This window comes from Dromiciops gliroides, chromosome 1 (assembly GCF_019393635.1).
Source record: "Dromiciops gliroides isolate mDroGli1 chromosome 1, mDroGli1.pri, whole genome shotgun sequence".
Classification (NCBI taxonomy): domain Eukaryota; kingdom Metazoa; phylum Chordata; class Mammalia; order Microbiotheria; family Microbiotheriidae; genus Dromiciops; species Dromiciops gliroides.
The window spans coordinates 98,873,992-98,894,896 of NC_057861.1; the positions used below are offsets into that span (position 1 = coordinate 98,873,992).

At 34.6% G+C, this 20,905-nt stretch overlaps 1 protein-coding gene across 5 annotated transcripts in view; it reads right to left on the reverse strand.

The window, feature by feature from the left end:
* Positions 1-20,905, reverse strand: part of EFR3A (EFR3 homolog A) — a 150,983-nt gene that overhangs the window by 59,638 nt on the left and 70,440 nt on the right. For all 5 annotated transcript variants that reach the window (XM_043967149.1, XM_043967157.1, XM_043967141.1 and 2 more), the window contains 5 exons: positions 18,703-18,824; positions 16,043-16,192; positions 10,056-10,193; positions 4,911-4,989; positions 1,891-2,026 (listed from right to left, as the gene is read on the reverse strand). In XM_043967149.1, the coding sequence (XP_043823084.1) occupies positions 1,891-2,026; positions 4,911-4,989; positions 10,056-10,193; positions 16,043-16,192; positions 18,703-18,824 (625 nt within the window). The remainder of the gene's footprint in view (positions 1-1,890; positions 2,027-4,910; positions 4,990-10,055; positions 10,194-16,042; positions 16,193-18,702; positions 18,825-20,905) is intronic.

Below are 20,905 nucleotides of genomic sequence, written 5' to 3' on the forward strand. Positions count from 1 at the left end.
CTTCATATTTTTTCATTATCTATAAAATCCAAATTCCTTATCCTGATATTCAAGACTCTCCAGGATGTCCCTACACTAACTTTCTCGGGTTCATAGTTCATTACTCTGATAAGTTATAGCCAAAGTGGATCCCTGAACATGTCGTATTCTTTTATACCTTAGTTCTTCTGCTCATACCAAATTGTCTCTCCAAGACAGTCATCTCCAACAATTCTTAACTAATTTCTGTAAGGGCCAAAATTTCATATGGGGGAAAGTTAATTGGGTGGCTTGCTGCAATATTGGGGTAAGAAAGGAGATTAATAACATCTTTCAAAAAACAAAACAGGGTTTATTAATGGGAACAAATTTAAAACACAAGTGAGGTTAATAAAGCTAGGGACAATGAAAAAGGGAATAGGGGAAGGAAAAAATACAACCCCCAAACTCATCACCAGTTAAAATCAGCAACAGTCCCAAAGAGAACCAGCTGTGCAGTGCTCCCCGGTCCAGACCGCAGGTCCGCCACATCACTGTCTTGCTCACTCTTTCTGGTATACCAAAGTGCACTCTCCTCCCTTCTTTCTCCCAGAAGACCCCTCTCCCACAGGAAACAGGGCCAACCACACACACAGCTCCAAGTTAATTGGCTGGCAGCCCTGATTGACAGAACAAGCGTCTTTACAGAGACGAGTTCCACACACTGAAGACCTCCTGACCTGTCCTCAACTGGCTTCCCATCATGGTGGGGCTTCCCTCATTATAACTGGACCAGGCACATGCAGATGCTCAAGGCCACTGCGCACGGGCACATGCTGGGGCCTCCAATCCCAGCCAAAGATGGCGTCAAAGAAGAAACCCCAAATCACATCCAATTCCTTACATTTCTAAAGCCCAGATTTGGTGCAATCTTTTCCATGAAGTATTCCCTAATCTTCTCCTACTATTTCTGTCCCCTAAAACATATGATTTTCATACTTCTAAATTTTATAGTAATTCTTTGTGTCTCCTATGTCACATTTTGATATCTTTTGTTCTATATTATAAGTTCCTAGAGGGATTTCAATATAATATGTGCTTGAGATCCATTGAATGCATCAATAATAAGTTTACTAGAAACAAACAAAAAATTACTAACTGTTCAAATTTTCTATTAGAAAGTGTGTGTGGGGTGTGTGTGTGTGTGTGTGTGTGTGTGTGTGTGTGTGTGTGTGTGTGTAGGCAATGAACTCAAGGCATAACAACTTAACATTAAAATATTGAAGGTGTGAGAATTGGTATGGCACCCCCTACTGGAGAGATACTGTAGGGACGCTCCACCATGAGGAAAAGGCATGTGATTTGGAAGACGTGGCTTTAGCGTCCAGAAGCTGGCCGGCCAGTGTCCAGGAACTTGTCTCTGTAGAATCACCTGTTAGACTTGTCAATCAGAGCTGCCCACCAATTAGCTTGGAGGGGTGTGTGTGTGTGTGTGTGTGTGTGTGTGTGTGTGTGTGTGTGTGTGGACAGCCCCATTTCCTGTTGGAGAGGAGGCTTCTGAGAGGAGGAAGGGGCGAGAGGGCTCTCTTTCGCCTGGGACCTCGTGTGGAGTGGAGCAGAGATGCTGGCTCCCTAAGATAGACAGATGAAGGCATCTTGGCCTCTTTCTCCCCACCAAATTCCTATGCTCCTTAATAAATACTTAAAAATCTAAACTCTCGCTAAAGCTTCTAATTTATGGTGACCCCTCAATAGATTTTTAGACAGGTTAGCTAGAATTTTAGCCCCTGTACAGATGGCAATATTACAAAGGAAAAAGTAAAGCATCATGATCAAATCTCTTCTTAGAAAACCTTTTCATATGCTGCTGATCCAACAAATATACTAATTAAACGGAAGAGTAAACTAAATATTTCCTTTGATATTACTTACCTATAGATCCTTTAGCAGCAATGGCAACTGATTCTAATAGAACCTGGATAATCCCCGCTCGAACACGTGGAGAATCTTTTTTTCGAGCATCGAGATGTCCTAGGGTCTCTTGGATCACGTGGTGAGAATACTGTGCCTAATAAAGATGAAAAAAGACCTGACATGTAAAAGACAATTCTCTCTTAGCCTTTAAAAACTTACTTTACTTTATCAAGAGAATCTATTACTAATTTTCAATTTAAACAGTTCTCTATTTGTTACATTCATGAAAATGTGAATTTTTAATTTATCACATGGAATGTTGAAATTATGCTCATGTTGATTATATTTGTCTCTAAAATGAAATTAAGTTTTATGTGTCAATGCTCAAATACTGTCTGTCTTTCAAGAAAAGTGAATAATATATTAAGCATAGTAGAAAAGGCTATGGTTTTAGGAAATAAAAACTATCTATCTACATGTATGTATATATGTGCATATATCTATCTATCTATCTATATATGGGGGGGTAAGAATTCCTATCATAAAAAAGGCTAAGTAGTATAGTGAATAACATGCTAGACTTGGGAGTAAGAGAGAGTTGGGTGAGAATCCTATTTCTAGTATTTAAGCAATATGACCCTGGATGAATCATCTAATGTAAACTTCAGTTTCTTCAGGTATAAAATGGGAATATTAACTGCAGTACCTCTACTTCAGATGTTTATCATGAGGATCAAATGAATATAAAACAATACCTAAATGTTAATTATTGTTATACCACACAAAGCCAGATAACATAAAATTTTAAAAAGTGAATGCAATGGACAAGAAGCATGATACAAGAAGGGGCACAGGATTTGCAATCAGAGAACATGCATTTGAATCTCGGCTCTGACTTATTTATTATGTGTTCATAAGTGAATGGCTATCAATAGGTAATGAATGAAATCTAGATAGAGGTCAACAGTATAGGATTAAAGTCTATCTACATACATAGGTTCTTTAAAAAATAATTACTGCAATATTTAATCATTCATATTAAGTTTGGGGTGTAAGGGCCAAATTTAGTATGGAAAGAGTTAAGTAGGCAGCTCGCCTTAGCATTGGGGTAAGAAAGGAAACAGCCTTTTTCAAAAAACAAAACAGGTTTATTAATGGGAACAAGTTCAAAACACAAGTGAGGTTAATAGAACTGGGAAATCTCAATCTCTGGGGTAAAAAGGCCCCAGGCACTCCAAACCTGCCTCCAGCCCAGCGAGCTCCAAAGAGCTATCTTTGCCTCAAAAAACCATAAACTCACCACCACTTGAAATCTATAGCTTTATGGAGAGTTAGCTTTGCAGTCTCTTCTGTTTTGGTCCGAAGGTCAAAACACCAACGGCTCCTCTGTCTGCCTTCCTTCCCCGTTTCCCTCAGAACAACTTTCCTCTTCCTCTAACTGCCTCGAACTGCCTCTAACTGTCTCTACCAGAGGAAGGTGCAGTTCCTAGTCATGCTGAGTCTCTAATTGGCTAAGCACAACCACATGGGCTGCCCCCATTATAATCTGGCCAGGCCCACGTGGGCGTGAGGGAGCCACCAGGGTGCAATGAATGTTCCCTGTGGTCAGAGTTCCTCTTGTTTGTTCAATTATCTCCCAAAGTACACACCCATCTTCTCTTAGGCTTTTCAAGCTTATATTTTTTCTAGTCTGACCATAATGAAGCAAAGATAGGGTTATGAAAACCCCAAATCACAATTAATTCCTTACAGGGGTAAGAGTTATTCAATGATATATGTGAAATTTTTATCACATATCCATCCAAAAAGTATATGTTTAAAAAGGACTTGGAAGATTATTTAGACATGAGTAGGAGTTGGTTGGAAAAAGAAAAAAAAGCTGCCTGAATATCTGACTTTTTCTGACAGAGGCTCCAGGGATCATTTTAAAAAAATATTTTAATGCCCCTGCTATATAGAGCACTCTGCTGATTCCTAATTAGAGCAGAGATCAAAGACAATATTCTTGCTCTAAAGGAACTTACTTTCATCCAAATGTTAATTATCCTGATAAGGGTTTGTTAATTCTCCACTCCCAACATGATAATGAAGATATCTGATATGTAAACAGGGTCTTTAAGGTTGGCAAAGACCTTTATCTAACATTACTTCCTTTGATTCTCACACTTAGATGTGTCAAGTATGTACAAAAATTATCATGAGGCTTTTTGAATGAGGGGACAAGTAAGGTCCAGAAAGGCTAAGTGACATACCCTGGGACACAGGGTTGGCAAGTGACAGCATCCAGCACCGAAGCTGGGCTCAGCTGAGTTTATCCAAGTCTACTGAAGCATGCCATGTTACCTTTCATAATGACTTATGTAACTGGGGAGTCTATTGTATGTATGTTTCTGTTTTAATCAATCAGTACTCTAGATCAGTGAGGAGGACTTCAACTTTACCTCTTGGAATCTTGTTTCCTACAACACAAGCACCACCTTCTACAAACTCATACATATGCACATGCACATGTGTGCATAAATAATCAAATATGCATGCATAATTGCATAAATACAGTGTTCCAAAGTCACAATCACCCATCTCTTCAAAGAGAGGGAGAAGATTCATTCTCTTATCTTTTCTCTTTTTTTTTCTTTGTTAAAGGGAATTGCTCTCTGAGAGGGGGAAGGAGGTAATACATTAGGAAATGTAAGTGATATAAAAATGAAAATATCAGTAAAAATTCATTTTAAAACGAAACGTTATGGAGTTATAAAAAAGTTCATCTAATAAATCATGGACATGAATTCCATATGATTAACTTATATGGTAGCCTTTCCCCCTCATAAGAGGACTGAAGTTTGATAAGTAATTATGAAAAATAAAGCAAAAGTTCAAGATCAACTGAATGTAACAGTAAATGTCCTACACAGGGTGTTGTGAAAGCCTTAGTCTATTTTTAAGCAACTCTGTATTGATTCTTCTTTGCTGAAGACTTAAATGGAATTTATTCAGAACCAATGTTACTTAGTAACTATAATAAAGTAATTAAACCTTACCTGAATGGAATACATTATAATTTTAAAGCAGTGAACTGCAAATTCATTGGGATCCCAGAGGTTATGATTATCTAAATGCCTGTAAGCAAAAGAAAAACCCAATTCAGCATGACCAAGTCTCACAAATGTCAATACCTTTTTTCTCTGATGATTAATATACAAGCAGTCAAAGTACAGTAAAGACTCCATTTATTGACAATCCAGCCTTTAAGAAAAAAACAACCACAAGCAAATAATACTAAACCCATACCCGTTCTCTGCTACATTCAAATAAAAACACTGCAGCTTAAAAGGAGAAAGCTTAACTTACCAAAGTTATTCATTTATGTGGAACACTGCAATTCCCCAAAATGCTACATATGACACTATTCTACTGTAAAATTCAAAATTCAATATTTAGGTTTCTTCAAATAATAATATGAATAGGATATTCAATAATAATGCTGTCATTCCCAATACAAATAATTTCTACATTTCACATAAATGAAAAACATGCAAACTAAAATGTCACCTGAAAAAATGAGAAACCTATACAAATTAACTCAAAGAAAATCTGTTATACAGTCTTATATTTCAATTTGTCTATTATAAAGAAAATCAACTCATACAAAGGCTGCTGCTTTGCTATCTTTAATTCAATGGCTGTCATTTCCTTAAAAACTAGGGACAACTGATATAAATGTTAACAGAGAAATAATGGAAGCTTTCCCAATATGTAATGATGTTCAGTACAACCATTATTATTTTGACAAGCTATATATTAGACATATATAAAACTAGAAATAATAATACTAAGACATAAAACAGCAAGGTAGTAAGAACTGTCAAAAAGGAGGCAATACTATTGATCCATAAATGGAACGAAAGCAAAGCAATAACAATTAAAAAATAAAAATAAAATATTGATCAAAGGATTAAAAAATTCATAAAACATAATTTCTGTATATTATTAAGAACAAGGAAGAAATAAAAAGAGAACAAACATTTAAAAGAAATAATTGTATTAAATATATAAAATTTAAACTATTACCAATTTTCTTAAAACAAAAGACCTAAAGACATACTCATTCCTTCAACTTCTGGCTTCTATGGGAGAAAATAATGGAAGAAAGAATTTGAGATTAAAGAAAAACATGAGCTGAATAAGAAGGTCATCATGTTGGGGCTAAGAGGTATTCAGACTAGTTTGAAGTACAGCAAAGGTTGAATTTGGAGAAGAGAAATTGAAGAAAACTTGAAGGAAAACAGGCTCAGTACTACTATAGACTACTGGGTAATTGGAAAGAGGAGCAAAAACAGGGACAATTAAGGCATTTATAAAAGAATTAAGGGAGATATGAAAGGACTAAGGAGAACTAAAGAAATTTAAGCAGGATAGGGAATGGAGCTGCAGAGGAAAACAAGAATGAATTGGTAAAACAAAACAAGGTAAGTTAACTGGAAAAAAATTGGGAAGGTAAAGAAATCTGATGATAGAATAAATTGGTAGATATAGTAAACTGATGAAACAGGAGGTTGGTAGGGTATGCTTATGGAGATAAGAGCAAAAAAAGGAAATTAAGTGGAGAAGTCAAATAATTAAGAGGTGATAAGTGTTTATAAAAGTTTTAACCAATTCTTTGGAATTCAGATGAAAACATAAGTACTTCAAGGAAAAACAAAAAAGATGAAAATTTCAAATAGTATAAAAGAACAGGTGAAGGCAAAAAGAGCCTTGTACCTAAGTGTGACATATCTCTACAATCCAAGATGATAGAGGATGAAATAATCTGTGAAGAAAGTGAGTGAGGCTCTAGTAGGTGAAGAAAAAAGAATCTTTAGGTGAATTGCTACTTGACTTGTTGAGAGTTACACAGAGGAAAAAGAAAAGGACAGTTGTAAAATTAAGAGCTTAAAAACAGGTTTTAGGGGGGCAGCTAGGTGGCACAGTGGATAGAGCACCAGCCCTGGATTCAGGAGGACCTGAGTTCAAATCCGGCATCAGACACTTGACACTTACTAGCTATGTGACCCTGGGAAAGTCACTTAATCCTCACTGCCCTGCCAAAAAACAAAAACAAACAGTTTTTAGGGGGCAGCTAGGTGGTGCAGTGGATAAAGTTCTGGCCCTGAATTCAGGAGGACCTGAGTTCAGGTCCAGCCTTAGACACTTGGCACTTACTGAGTGACCTTGGGCAAGTCACTTAAGCCTTATTGCCCTGCATTAAAAAAAAAAAAAGAAAGAAAAGAAAAGAAAGAAAGAAAGAAAGAAAGAAAGAAAGAAAGAAAGAAAGAAAGAAAGAAAGAAAGAAAGAAAGAAAGAAAGAAAGAAAAGGAAAGAAACACCAAAACCCAAGTTTTAGGCTCTTCCTGAAAAGGAGGGTGCTGGACACTCTTTTTTTTTTTTTTTTTTTTAGTGAGGCAATTGGGGTTAAGTGACTTGCCCAAGGTCACACAGCTAGTAAGTGTTAAGTGTCTGAAGCCGGATTTGAACTCAGGTACTCCTGACTCCAGGGCCGGTGCTCTATCCACTGCACCACCTAGCTGCCTCCTGCTGGACACTCTTAAAAGAAAGTTGCCTGCCCTCCAATGTATATATAGTTGCTGTTGTCCAGACATTTCAGTCATGCCCAATTCTTCATGACTCCATTTTGGGTTTACTTGGCAAAGATACTTGAGATACTTGCTTTCTCCTTCTCCAGCTCATTTATATATAATACAGCCAAAGAAATATCATTCAGTGAGAGAAAGAAGAGGGATACATAAAGAGTATTACTTACTCAGGGGAAAGAAAAGAGCTATTTACTTGTCTGATAACAACAGAAAAGTTTATGGTCTTCCACTTCACGCAACCAAGAATTAAAATGTAACTTCCCAAGACTTATCAAAACAGATGGCAAATATCCACTTCTAAGAATTTGTGTAGGCATGGACAACACTGTCAGAAGAATCCTAAAAAGCACTGCTGATAAGATTATGAAGTGTTGGGAAAACATGGAAGAGCACAGGGGGATGGGTTGCATTTACTTCGAAGGCAGAGGATGTAGAAATGAAAATCATATTTGAAAAGTCAATAGATGCCTAGGTAGGAAGTATCTGAAAATGGAATTTAGATTTCCGGACCAAGGCTCAATAAAAAGGCTGATATATTCCTGGCCAGAGAGAAAGTATAAATAAATATATTTATAAAGAAAGGTTGGTGAAAATGTATTTGTTGAGCACCTTGCAGATTCAACCAGAAAGTCTTTAAACTAAAAGATAGGAGACTACTTATGTCTATCCTGCCAAGATATATATTTAGAGCAAGGGTTCATTAGCTTTTTTTGTGTGTTATTTGGCCTTTTGGCAGTCTAGTAAAGCACTCAGAATACTGTTTTTTAAAGAGATAAAATGATAGGATTACAAAAGGAAATTATTTATAATGAAATAGTTATATTAAACAACAATTTAAAAAAAATCACAGATGCCCAGGTTACTTCTGCCTTGAAGAGAAGCTACAATCAAGGAAAATATTATCTAGGATTATATTACCTAATTCCCACTTAGAATTGAACTCTTTCTTCAAATGCCCTTTCTTGATTATAATTTTTGATGCATTATAACTAGAAAAGGATTAGCTAAATATTTCTGCTTTTCTGAATTTGAGTTTGATTGTTCTTTAAAATAACCTAGCACATGTCAATTGTGGTAAAGATTCCACAAAAAGTTGAGAAATACATGTTTTCTTTTCAATTCTCATTCATTTCAATCTATCAATGCTAATTTTTAAAGATATATTTAGGTCCTTTCTTTTTTGTTTTTGTTAGATTTGTGTAGATCTGAAAGTGATTCATTAAAGCCCATAAACAGGATAGTTTTGAAAGATACTTCACCCTGAAATTAAAGCCATCTTTCCTTTAAGTATTTAGTTGATATGCCATTCAATGCATATGTACTGATGATTTAGTCATTATCTATGAAACAATTAAGGATGACATAATGAGTATAATAATTTATCTGTTTATCTCTTTTAATAATGCCTACCTTTACTGTGACCTGGCAGGAAATAATTAATTTCTATACTTGCTTTTCTGAATTTAGAAAAAAATTCTGTTCTGATCCCACATTTTAACTATGTCAAACTTTATGGTTCATATGTTTTTCTAAAAAGCAAATTTTTCCTTCTGCTTTCTAAATCCATGGCATTATCTTTTAATTAATGGATAAGTTCACATCATTCATATCCATGGTGACCATTACTGATTTTGTTTTCCTCTCCATCATATATGCTCTTAAGCTTTTCTCCCCTTTTCCCTATTCTTTACAGAGAAGGAAGAAGTAAAAGCAAAAAAAAATAAAGGAACTAACGGGGGTAGCTAGATGTCACAGTGGATAATGTGCTGGCCTAGAGATTCAGGAGGACCTGAGTTCAAATCTGGCCTTAGACACTTGACACTTACTAGCTCTGTGACCCTGGGCAAGTCATTAAACCCTCAGTGCCCCCCCCAAAAAATAAATAATAAAATAAAATAAAAAATAACAATTAGAAAAAGGAACCAAGACAGCAAAGTAAGGCAGGAATTCATCTGAATTCAGATATCACCTTACACTTATCAGATTATCAGATGGCAGAAAAAGAAAATGACAAATGCTGGAGGGGATGTGGAAAAATAGCATGCATTAGGATGCTAATACATGGTTTGAGTTGTGAACTAGTCTAACCATTGTAACTAAAAAATGTGATCAATAAAAAAATTTCACAAGAGAAGTTAACATTAACTCAGCCTAGAAAATAAATGACCTAATCCATGAAGTTAGCTGACTGGAGACCAAGAGATCTCATTATATGCACATCACCAAAAAATAATACTAGATCTGAGTATTACTCAAAAACCTTATTTAAAGAAATTAAATGTGATTTATCAAGGAATAAGAAAAACATATAACTGAACTAAGCATAAAGATCTATAAAACTTTGCATATCCTTTGACCCAGCAATATCACTACTAGGCCTGTATTCCAAAGAGATAAAAATACAAAAAGGAACATGTTTTCATTTTTATATGTGTCGTGTAAAGAAGCTGCTCAGTAATGAAGGTTTAATTCATAAAGTCCAATGGTCCACTGAGAAAGATTATTCATCACAGGATCAGGGAAATCAGAAAGCAACAATAAAACACTACTTACGCAAAAACTGGTCGAACAGCATTACTCATATTCCCATATGTTGCTCGGCCCAGTAATTCTCTGAAACAGTTTTCAGCCAACACAGCAGGGTTTTCCTCTTTGTCACCTTCTGAAGGAGAGGAAGGAGGGCCTATTCGACTGAGAAAGAAGAAAACAACAGGGAATGAATTAAAGACTCTCCATCATCCATTTCTGACTATAAAGTATAATACAATGTTCATTATTTGTGGATTCCATATTTGTGAATTCCCTATTCACTAAAATGCATCTGTAAGCCCAAAATCAATATAGTGCTTTTGCAGTCATTCATTGACAGGCACAGTGAAACAAAATATTTGAGTCACCCAACACACATTCCAATTTGAAGTTGAACAAGGTAATAATTTGCCTTTTTTGTTTCAACTCTCATACTGAAAACAAGTATCATTTTCACAGACTACTGAGTTCCAAGGTTTTACCTGTGCTTTTCATTGGTTATTTTACTGTATAAAATGGGCCTAATAACAGAGCTGAAATACTGTTTAGTGTTCCTAAGTGCAAGAAAGCTGTCAGAAAAAACAGCTGTTCATTCAGGCATGACTTATAGTGCTACTAGTCTTGAGTTCGATGTCCATGAATCAAAAATATGGTATATTCCAAAACAGGAAGGGGAAATTAATCAATCTGTACATGAGCCCACTCTGTAAAGTGCTAAAGTCAATGTTGTGACCAGAGGCCCTGTATTTCCTCTAGAAGAAATAGTTCAGTATTTGCTAATTGCGGGTTCACCATGAATTTATAGAACATACTACCACAAATGAGGAGAATCGACTGTAAATTTTAAACAGAAACATACCACGAAGTTGGATGGAAAAAAACATTTGACTACTAGAAAAGTAAAAATGATTAACTCTTAATATGGATGTTTTGACCAAGAAATAAGATATACTGACTAAAAAGGACAGAAAAAATGGCTAAGTGGGAGTTGATACCCAAGACAAGTCAAGAGAAAGTAAGTAGACTGTTAGCACCTCTTGATGAAATCAAAATATATAGACCAAATGAATTGTATCTCAGGGTAGAAAAAGAACTGGCAGATATAATTAATTGTTCAGTCACTAGAAGTGATCTTTTAAAAGACAGAGAAAATACTAAAAGGATAAGAAATGAGCAAAAAACACCAGTGCTGATAAAAAAGGAAAACAAAATCTGCAGACTATAGATCAATAAACTTGACTTAGATTACTCCAAAAATTCCAAAAATAAATGAAAAGGATGGTTAGTGAGCACCTAGAAAAGGAAGTGAGCCCCCCAAAATCAGCATAACTTCCAAAGCAAAAAGAAACACAAATTCTAAGGTACCATGGTCAGGGTATCAAAAGACTTGTCAGCTTCTACTATATAAACGAAGAGTTATTGGAATGCATTATTCCAAATAGGAAAAGAAATAGACTTATAATATAGGCTTATAACTGAATCCTATGAAGGAAAAAAAGATTTTTATTAGAATAGAGAACTTTCAAGCATTTCTTATGAAAAGTCCAGAGCTGAGTAGAACTTTGAAATATTTAAAAAAAAATCCACACAAAAAGGCAAGAGTAACCTAAGAAAGGTAAATTTCAGCACTTGGAAAGAGATATATGATAATAAGTAATATTAATTTAAGTTTTGCATGGTACTTTTTATTCTCACTATAACCTTAGGGAGTAGGTGCTATTATTATCTCCATTTTATAGATGAGGAAACAGTTAGAGGCAAAGTGACTGGCACAAAGTCCAACAGCTAGTTAAGTTCTACGGTAGGACTTGAACTTGGATCTTCCAACTTGGATTGCTCCAGCAATGGTATCAAACCCAAAAAGAAACATATCTCTTCAAGCCTACATAGTAACTTAGAAAAGCACAATTAACATTATCTATGTTGTACTGTATTTTTATTTGTTAAACATTTTCTAATTACATTTTAATCTGGTTGGCTGCATATGGACAACTCTGTGTTACATATAATGTAGGGGGAAGAAACAAGTGTCCTCTTAGAACCTTAGAGCCTTCAAAGGGTATTAAGAGAATTAAATAAGAAAAGAGAAGGCTGGGTAAAAGAAATACATTAGTGTAACAAAGCAGAAAGAAAAGGGTGGAACTTGCTATTTTTCATAACCCAGATATATGAAAAGTAAATATGCATATATACAGAAAAGAGCTGGGGAAAACAGCCATCAGATGAGTTTCACTTATATTTTTAAAAGGACAGTTGAACATGCACAGTTTGGGAGAAAGCATCAAGTACAATAGGGAAAAAAGTGGAGACTAGTGGTGCTTTGGGGGACAGATTAAGAAGGAAGTCAGACTCCCTTATCCTGAGCGGCACATTAAAAGAAGAGGGAAGAATAAGAAAAGCAAATAACTAGAATCTATGGTGGGTAACCATCATTGGTAGTATAAGAATGTAATGGAATATTATTATGCCATAAGAAATGAAAGGTTTTATTTCAAGAATCCTAAACTTTTTTTTTTTTTGGCAGGGCAATGGGGGTTAAGTGACTTGCCCAGGGTCACACAGCTAGTGTCAAGTGTCTGAGGCCGGATTTGAACTCAGGTGCTCCTGAATCCAGGGCCGGTGCTTTATCCACTGCGCCACCTAGCTGCCCTATCCTAAACTTTTTTATGAACTGATGAAAAGTGAAGCAAGCAGAACCAAAAGAACAATTTACATAGGAACAGCAATACTGCAAAGAAAAATAATTTTTATCATCAATGTAATTTCCAAACATATTGCCAGAGGACCTATTGAAGTATGTTACCCACCTCCTAATAAAAAGGTGATAAGACTCAAAGTGCTGTGAAAGATATACATTTTCAGACATAGCCACTGTATGGATTTGTTTTGCTTAACTATGCTTATTTATTACAAGGGCTATTTTTTTTCCTCTCAGTTTATAGTTAGGGGGGGAAGGGGAGGAGGGTAATTAACAACAGTATTAACAACAAAAAAATATTCCAAGCACTTAGCACAATGCCTAGCACCCAGCAAGTACTTAATAAATGCTTGTTGGTTGACTGACACTTGCCCCTCAAAAGGAAAGGGGGCACTGAAGCATTTGCATAAAAGAATGGAAAGATAAACAAGCAGGACACGATTCAAAGTAACATGTAGAATTTATTATGTATTTTTTTTCTTTAAAAGTATTTTATATATAATATTTTCTATGTTCTCTATGTACACGAAAATGACTGTTTTGGTGTTTAAATTCAGAATTTTTAAAATTTAAATTCTAAAAAAGAATTGTCCATATGGATGTTATAATAAGATTAAAAAATGTAATACATGATTTTATGATTATATTTACTGAGCCCCAAATTTAAAAAGTTGGGTCTCACGTCTTCATCCTAGAAGATCAGTTCACCCTTAGAACCCAAGCCTCCTCCCAGAATTTCATTTAGAGAGGGAGCCCACACTAGCCATCTCTTCCTTTCCCAACAGGTTGAACTTCTCCATCACACCCAGCCCAAGTACTTTCTCTCCCTACTTCTCTCACCCCCCAACATCCCCACTTCACCTTCCTTTTATGTGGTCTACTCCATTAAAATGTAAGCTCCTAGAAGGGAGGAACTGTCTTACTTTCTCTGTATTGTTCAGGGGTTTTTCAGTCCTGTCTGATTTTTTATGACCGCATTTAGGGTTTTCTTCCAAAGATGCTGTGGTGGCTTACCATTTCCTTCTCAATTGTCATTTCCTTCCTCATTTTACAGATGAGGAAACTGAAGCAAACAGGGTCACCTGGCTATTAAGTGTCTGAAGTCAGATTTGAACTTCTTATTAAGATAAGTCTTCCTAACATCAGGCCTGGTGCTCTATCCACTGTACCATGTAGCTGCCTAGTGTATGTATAGGTAAATGTTATATAAATGTTGACTGAATGACAAATAATTGACAGTGACGTATCATACAAATGACAAAAAAAAGAATTAACCATAATAATTACCTCCAATTTTACTGTGCCACTTATCTTAAGAACATATTGCCTTCGACTGTTCAGATGATTTTTTTAGGTTAAACATTTTCCAATTACATTTTAATCTGGCTGGTTGCAAACTGACAACTCTGTGTTACACACAGTGTATGGGGAAGAAACAAGTGTCCTCTTAGAATCTTAGTGCCTTCAAAGGAGATTGAGGGTATTAAATAAGAACAGAGAAGGTTGGGTAAAAGGAATACATTACTGTAACAAAGGAGGAAGAAAGGGGTAGAACTTGTTATTTCTCAAAATTGGGATATATGAAAAGAAAATATGCAAATATAAAGGGTGGGAGAAAACTAATCAGATGAGTTTCACTTATATTTAAAAAGGACAAAGGACATATATTAAAAAGGACAAAGTCCAATCAAAAGGCCTTTGAATGTAGAATCTCAGTTCAAAGGAAAATAGATTTAAAAGGCATTTCTACCACTTATTACCTCTAAGACCCCAAGCAAATCCATTAGCCTGAATAAACAGATTTTCTCATTTGTGAAATGGAAATAACATCTCCACTATACCTCCCTCATAAGGCTGTAAGAATCAAATGAGATACTAAAAATATAAATCCTTTATAACTAAAATTATAATTATTATTGTTTGAAATAAGCACCTGAGCATTGATAATTAAATGGCTTTTTAATCCTCAGGTATCTGTTTAGCACTGTGTATTTTTTCAGCATCATTTTAGGTGAAAATGAAGGATAATAAAAGAATCAGAAACACAGATCATTATTAACCCTGAAAATGAACTGCACATAAAAATTTAAGCACGGTCTAAGTAATGAGCATGACTCATGCAAGGTACAATCAAGTACAAACTTTTGGCTTTAATTAGGTATTACAAATGAATGAAAAGAAAGACTTGTTGAATCACTTTAAGACTATATGTCAATCTAAAATCAGATATGTGTGAGTATAAAATAAAGCGTTTGGCTACCAGTTCTTATTTATATAGTTTTTAAAAACATCTAATTGAGATCATTAATTCTTACTGATTTCTTTTCTGGATATTATAAACTGCCTTAAGAATAAGCATTCTAAAGATCTTATAACCACTAAGAATTGAGTTTTGTTCTTTACCAATATATCTAACTTGCTTTGTATTATAAGTGAATAAAATAGAATCAATTTTAGTGGCTATTAGAAAAGTTTAATACCAACCATATTATTTAAGCAAGTTTCAAAAAGTGGATTAAAAGTAAAATATTAAACATATTAATAATAATCTAAAAGATCAATTCAGCATTATATAATAATTAAATTGTGCTTTCCCCCCATTAAGTAAAAAAGTTAAGAAACGCACCTGCTTCACAAAAATCTATCACTTTACTGTGCTGATAGCTCAAAGAAATCAAAGAAAGAGTTAAAGAACTCATCTGCACAAAAATATTTGTAGCTCTTTTTTTGAATAGTAAAGAAAGAGAAACTTAGGGTACCAATCAAATGAAGAACAGCAAAACAAAGAATGGCAAATGAATATAATATTATTGTGCCATAAGAAATGATGAAATGGATGGTTTCAGAGAAACCTAGGAAGACTTGTATGAGCTAATGTTGAATGAAGTAAGTAAAACCAGAACAATTATAGCATTATAAAAATGAACAACAGTAAAAGACTTAACAACTGTGATCAAGATAATAACCAAACATGATGATTCAAGAGGTCTAATAATGAATACCTACCACCTGACAAGAAAGAAAAGGGGCTAAATATGCAGAATGAGACCCACATTTGGACATGAGGAATACAGGAATTTTTTTTTTTCCACGATGGTACACATTTGTTAAAAGGTAGGGGGTTTTTTGGCCTTAGGTGAAGTGAGAAAGAGATAAAATAAATGCTTATAAACTCAAAAAAAATTTAACAAAATAAAAGAACTTTAAACCTCCCCCCCCCCCCGCAGTTTACCACATAAGTCATTACTCAGATTCGTTAAAAATTTTTCTACTTTGCATAAAAATGTCAACCTTAAGAAATTTTATACTATACCAGTCAACATCTTCTGTTTTTTGCATGTTAAATAACAGAGATGGAACAATTTTGTCCATATGCTGTGGTTCCCATATAGTTGCCCGCAACTCATCATTAACTGTTTTGCGAACCACACCCTGAATTCCTCGGATCCCAGCTATGCGGATTCTAGGAAAAAGAAACCAAAAAAGGATTTTTAAGTTGTTTTAAGTCTGAGAAAGAAAAGTTAGATAGGTTTTTTGGCTTAGCTAGGAGACAACAAATAGAGAAACAGTGATCATTTCTGAAGTCAACAAAATGGAAATATCACTTTCTGCCAAGATCTAAGACATCAAATAATGATTTTATAAAGATTTATAATACATTTAAATAGAATTACTCGATAAATCTTTTTTTAATCCTAGTCAGTTTTTTTTAACAGAAGTACTTCATGTATGCATATTATCATGAGTTTGTGTATGTGTGTATTTCTAATGAAAGGAAAACAAAATATATTACAAACAGTAGAAAAGGTCTAAATTAATGACTAGACCAGAAATAATTAGTGATCTAAAGTCTTTAGAAATCTCATTAAAGGGAGCATGTTTTCTGGTTGCTGAATGAAATATGAAAAGTTGTGAAAGGTCTTCACTGTGCCTAGATGAACCTAGTGCTTCCTTCAACTAACTCTCTCATAAAGTATTATACTCTTTCCCCAACAACTTCCATTTCCAGGAATCTAAAACCTTAAAACCAAATAGTCCAGGGGCGGCTAGGTGGTGCAGTGGATAAAGCACCGGCCTTGGATTCAGGAGTACCTGAGTTCAAATCCGGCCTCAGACACTTGACTTACTAGCTGTGTGACCCTGGGCAAGTCACTTAACCCCCACTGCCCAGCAAAAAAAAAAAAAAAAAAAACAAATAGTCCAGAGAATAACCATATCCAGAATTCACCCAAAATGTTCTCTCAAAAGTAATCAATGACCTATTAATGAATAAACTCAATCTTCATCTTCCTTGAACATTTAATGTTGATCATCATACCTTCTTTCTAGATTCCACAACATGGCATTCTCTGCTTCCCAAGTCTCTAAATGCAGGCTCTGACCTCAACTTTTGTCCTTTCAAATATCCACTCCTCAAGTTTAATGATCACTTCTACAAGGATGACCTCAAAAACTCTCCAGCTCAACCTCTCACACCTCTGGAGTTCCAAATCCACATTTCCAATTGCCTACTGAAATGTTCTTAATGTCCTATCAGTACCTCAAAATAAGCATGTCAAGTTTCGACCAAGATGGAAGAAACATACCATCTAGGTCCCACATACCTTCTCTAGGAAAACCCTACAATTCACACTAGGTTGAAGAGTTAATTAAGAAGTCGAATGAGAAAATATAGTAATTTCTACCCTGAGAATTACACAAAAGAACAGTCAGAAATTTGAGAGCAACAGGAAAGCGAGGTATCAGCAAAGCCAGTGTCAGTATAGTAGCATCCCCCAAAAACTAAAAAATGGGCTTAACATATCGACCCCACAAGGCTAAGTGTTCAGAGGTAACTAGAATATAGTTCTTCCTCCCAACTCTGAAATGGTATTATTCTATGACTTCAAGAGACAACATGGATTAAATAGCATTTTGGAGTATGGTGGTAAAATTACTATTTACAACATTATTTATGAAGGAAAATATGTTTAGCTACAGACAAGTTCCCAAAAGCAAAGTTTTAGAGCATAAACCAATATACCTTGTTGCATGGACATGAAAAAACATTTAATATATCACAAAAAGCTTCAGGTATAAATTTAAAATTGAGAGGGAAATGTACACTATACCTAAATAATACAATTTTTTAAATACCTTAAGAAAAGACAAATAATAATCTATATGGAACTATGCATTGCAGTGTGGAAGCAATCAAGTTTTCAGAAGCTATGCTGAAAGATCACACACTTTTGCAAGCCTTATACCAAATAATAAAAGGCATCAGATACAGGACTGATGTGTCTCCCAAACACCAGCCTGACTGAAGTGTAAAAGACTCATCAATGAAGTCTGGCCACAAAGTGATGAATTCCCTCCTCACAGGAACTCATTTTCTTTGTGTCACCACCACTGAGCAAAGCATCTGGCATATAATAGGTGCTTAATAAATGTTTAGTGACTGACTGATAATGACTGACATTTATTAAAACATAGATATACCACACGTGGTGTATTCTATGCCAGAAGTCAGAGTACTGATATTGGTGGGGGAAAAAAAATGGATTCTTTTTACCCATTTTCCCCTCAAATATCTTGCCAAAGTTGATGAGTCCTGAAATTAAGATAACACTGGTTTTGAAGCATTACTCGCCATTCAGATTGCTAAGTAAATTCCCCTCCCCAAAACAAACCTCAAATAATACTTATCACTTCTCTAAAGCACGTATCTAAATGCAAAATGATGCATATTTGCCAAGTGTTATACCCAGAGCTCCTTCAGTATGAGAGTTCTTTAAGTATAGGGAATATGGCTTATTTTTGAATAGGTATTTAGTAACTATTTCTTCAACACACATATAAGGCCTTTTAGAGATGATTAGAGGATAGCTCTTCATAATTCCTAAAAAACTTGTTATATAACTTGAGTATGAATGAGAAATCAATGATTATATATGTTCTATTAAAATTCAGCTACATAAAAATGATACATACTCTTTCCGTATTTCTGGATCACTATGACAAGAATGGCACATGGCACTGAATCGAGAAACGAAAAAGTCATAACGTCTATGATAAGAGGGTGTGTCTTCTTCAATATTTGCAAATTTGACAAACTACAAAAAAATAAAATGGTAACAATAAGTACTTTTGTTATTTCTTCAAAGGCTCAAAACAATTTGAAAAGTTTTTTATATTATTACAGTGTATAATTCTATAAGCATCAAAAGCAGAAAAAAAAACAGATCAACAAAAGTACCTTTTTAATGTCAATAATGAAAACTTAAAGAATAACAGTAAACAGTAATATAGTTCCTGTAATATGAATAAACTATTCCCCAAATATAAAATTGGTAGTTTGGAATTCTTGTATATTTCTACTCATGAAGAAACAAGTGGAAATGGGCATAAGTTTAAACAGAAGTGACAGGTTAGCTATAAAAATATCAACTATTAATTAAAACAACAATGATAACAATAACAAAAATAGTAATAACAATAATAATGATGATGAGAGGAAGAATGGTATAGAAGATAGAGACCTGGCCTCAGAAACAGGAAGACCTAGGATTAAATTCTACCATTGACAGTGCCAAAGATCCTATTCAACACCTTGAGGAAAACACAATCTCTCAGTGTCTCTGGTATTTCTCTTAAGATTATAAAGGTACTGGGACAGCTAGGTGGCACAGTGGACTGGATTCAGGAGGACCTGAGTTCAAATCCGGCATCAGACACTTGACACTTGACACTTGACACTTACTCTAGCTGTGTGACCCTGGGCAAGTCAACCCCAATTGCCTCACCAAAAACAAAACAAAACAAAAGACTATAAAGGTACAAAGAAAAAGATTTCTTACCAGGTAGGTGCTAAATCACAGATACTTATCAAAAACTACTATTATTAAATAAAATTAAAAACTATTATTATTAAAAGGAAGATTAATCTGAAAGTAAAAGTTGAGCAAATTTATATCATACTCTTTTGTAGCAACCTAAAGATAAACTCATGTTTGTATGTATATGTGTGTGTATGTATACTTTATGTGTGTATATATAAAGAGGCAAAGGGGTATGGGCACAGACCCCAAGATTTCTTGAAATGGTTTTCCACATGTAATTAACATTCAATTAACTAAGCTACCATTGAATGAATCATTTCTTACAATGTATTACAGCATCCCAAAGACCTGAGTATTAGTAACTTACTTATTTTAAAAATAACTTATCCATCTAAACAGGCTCTAGAACAATGAGTAATAGGAATCAGGTAAGAATTTACAGGCATTTTTGTATGGGGAAAAAACAATGAGAAACTAAAATGAGCTTTACAATAAATTTAACAAAATTGTACTTTGCATTAGCAGTCTTTAGAAATATGCTAAAAAAAAGAAGTATGCTATTTCTTGAAATCGACAATTTCTGAGAATTTGATAGATGTTACTTATGAGAATTTTGGACGACCAGTACTGAGATTATGCTCATCAGAATATACCTTCTGAAAATGTCAGACTATTTTTTTTTTAACAGGAATGTTTAACTGTCAAGCTCGTATTCTGTCTGTAAGGTTTTCTGTTTATGTTGGGGTTTTTTTTGGTTTTTTTTTTTTTGGTTTGTCTTTTTTTGGAAAAAGAATGGGAAGAAAATTAGTTCATCTTAATTTATTCAAAATTCTAAGTAATGATATGGATTTCCAGAGATTGTGAAGGATCGATTATTTTTAGAAGCACCTAATGTTAGCCTTGGATAGTCAAATGAAAAAGAATCTGTTCCAAGATATATGAAATACTTATTTCCTTTTGAGAAGCTAGAAAAAATTCTTCCATCTTCCAGTAAGTTAGGGAACAATCTGTGATCCAACTTCTGATCCTGTATCTCTATATGCAATACTAAAAACATCTATGTCTATGTAATGGCTTAATTATCATATGTTCCCTCAAAATAGATCTATAGAATTTAATTTTCACTTAATCTAAAGCACAAACTAGAGACTATAAAATGAGGTAATTTTTGAACAAGAGAACATTGTGCACAGAGACAGCAATATTGTTCGATTGTCTTGGATCACTGTATTGTTGAAAATAGTCAAGTCATTCACAGTTCTTCATCAAAAAAAAAAAAAAACCCTCACACAGTGGTTGTGAAGAAAGTACTATAAACTTTAAGATGCTATGGGTAGGATAAAGCACTGGCCTTG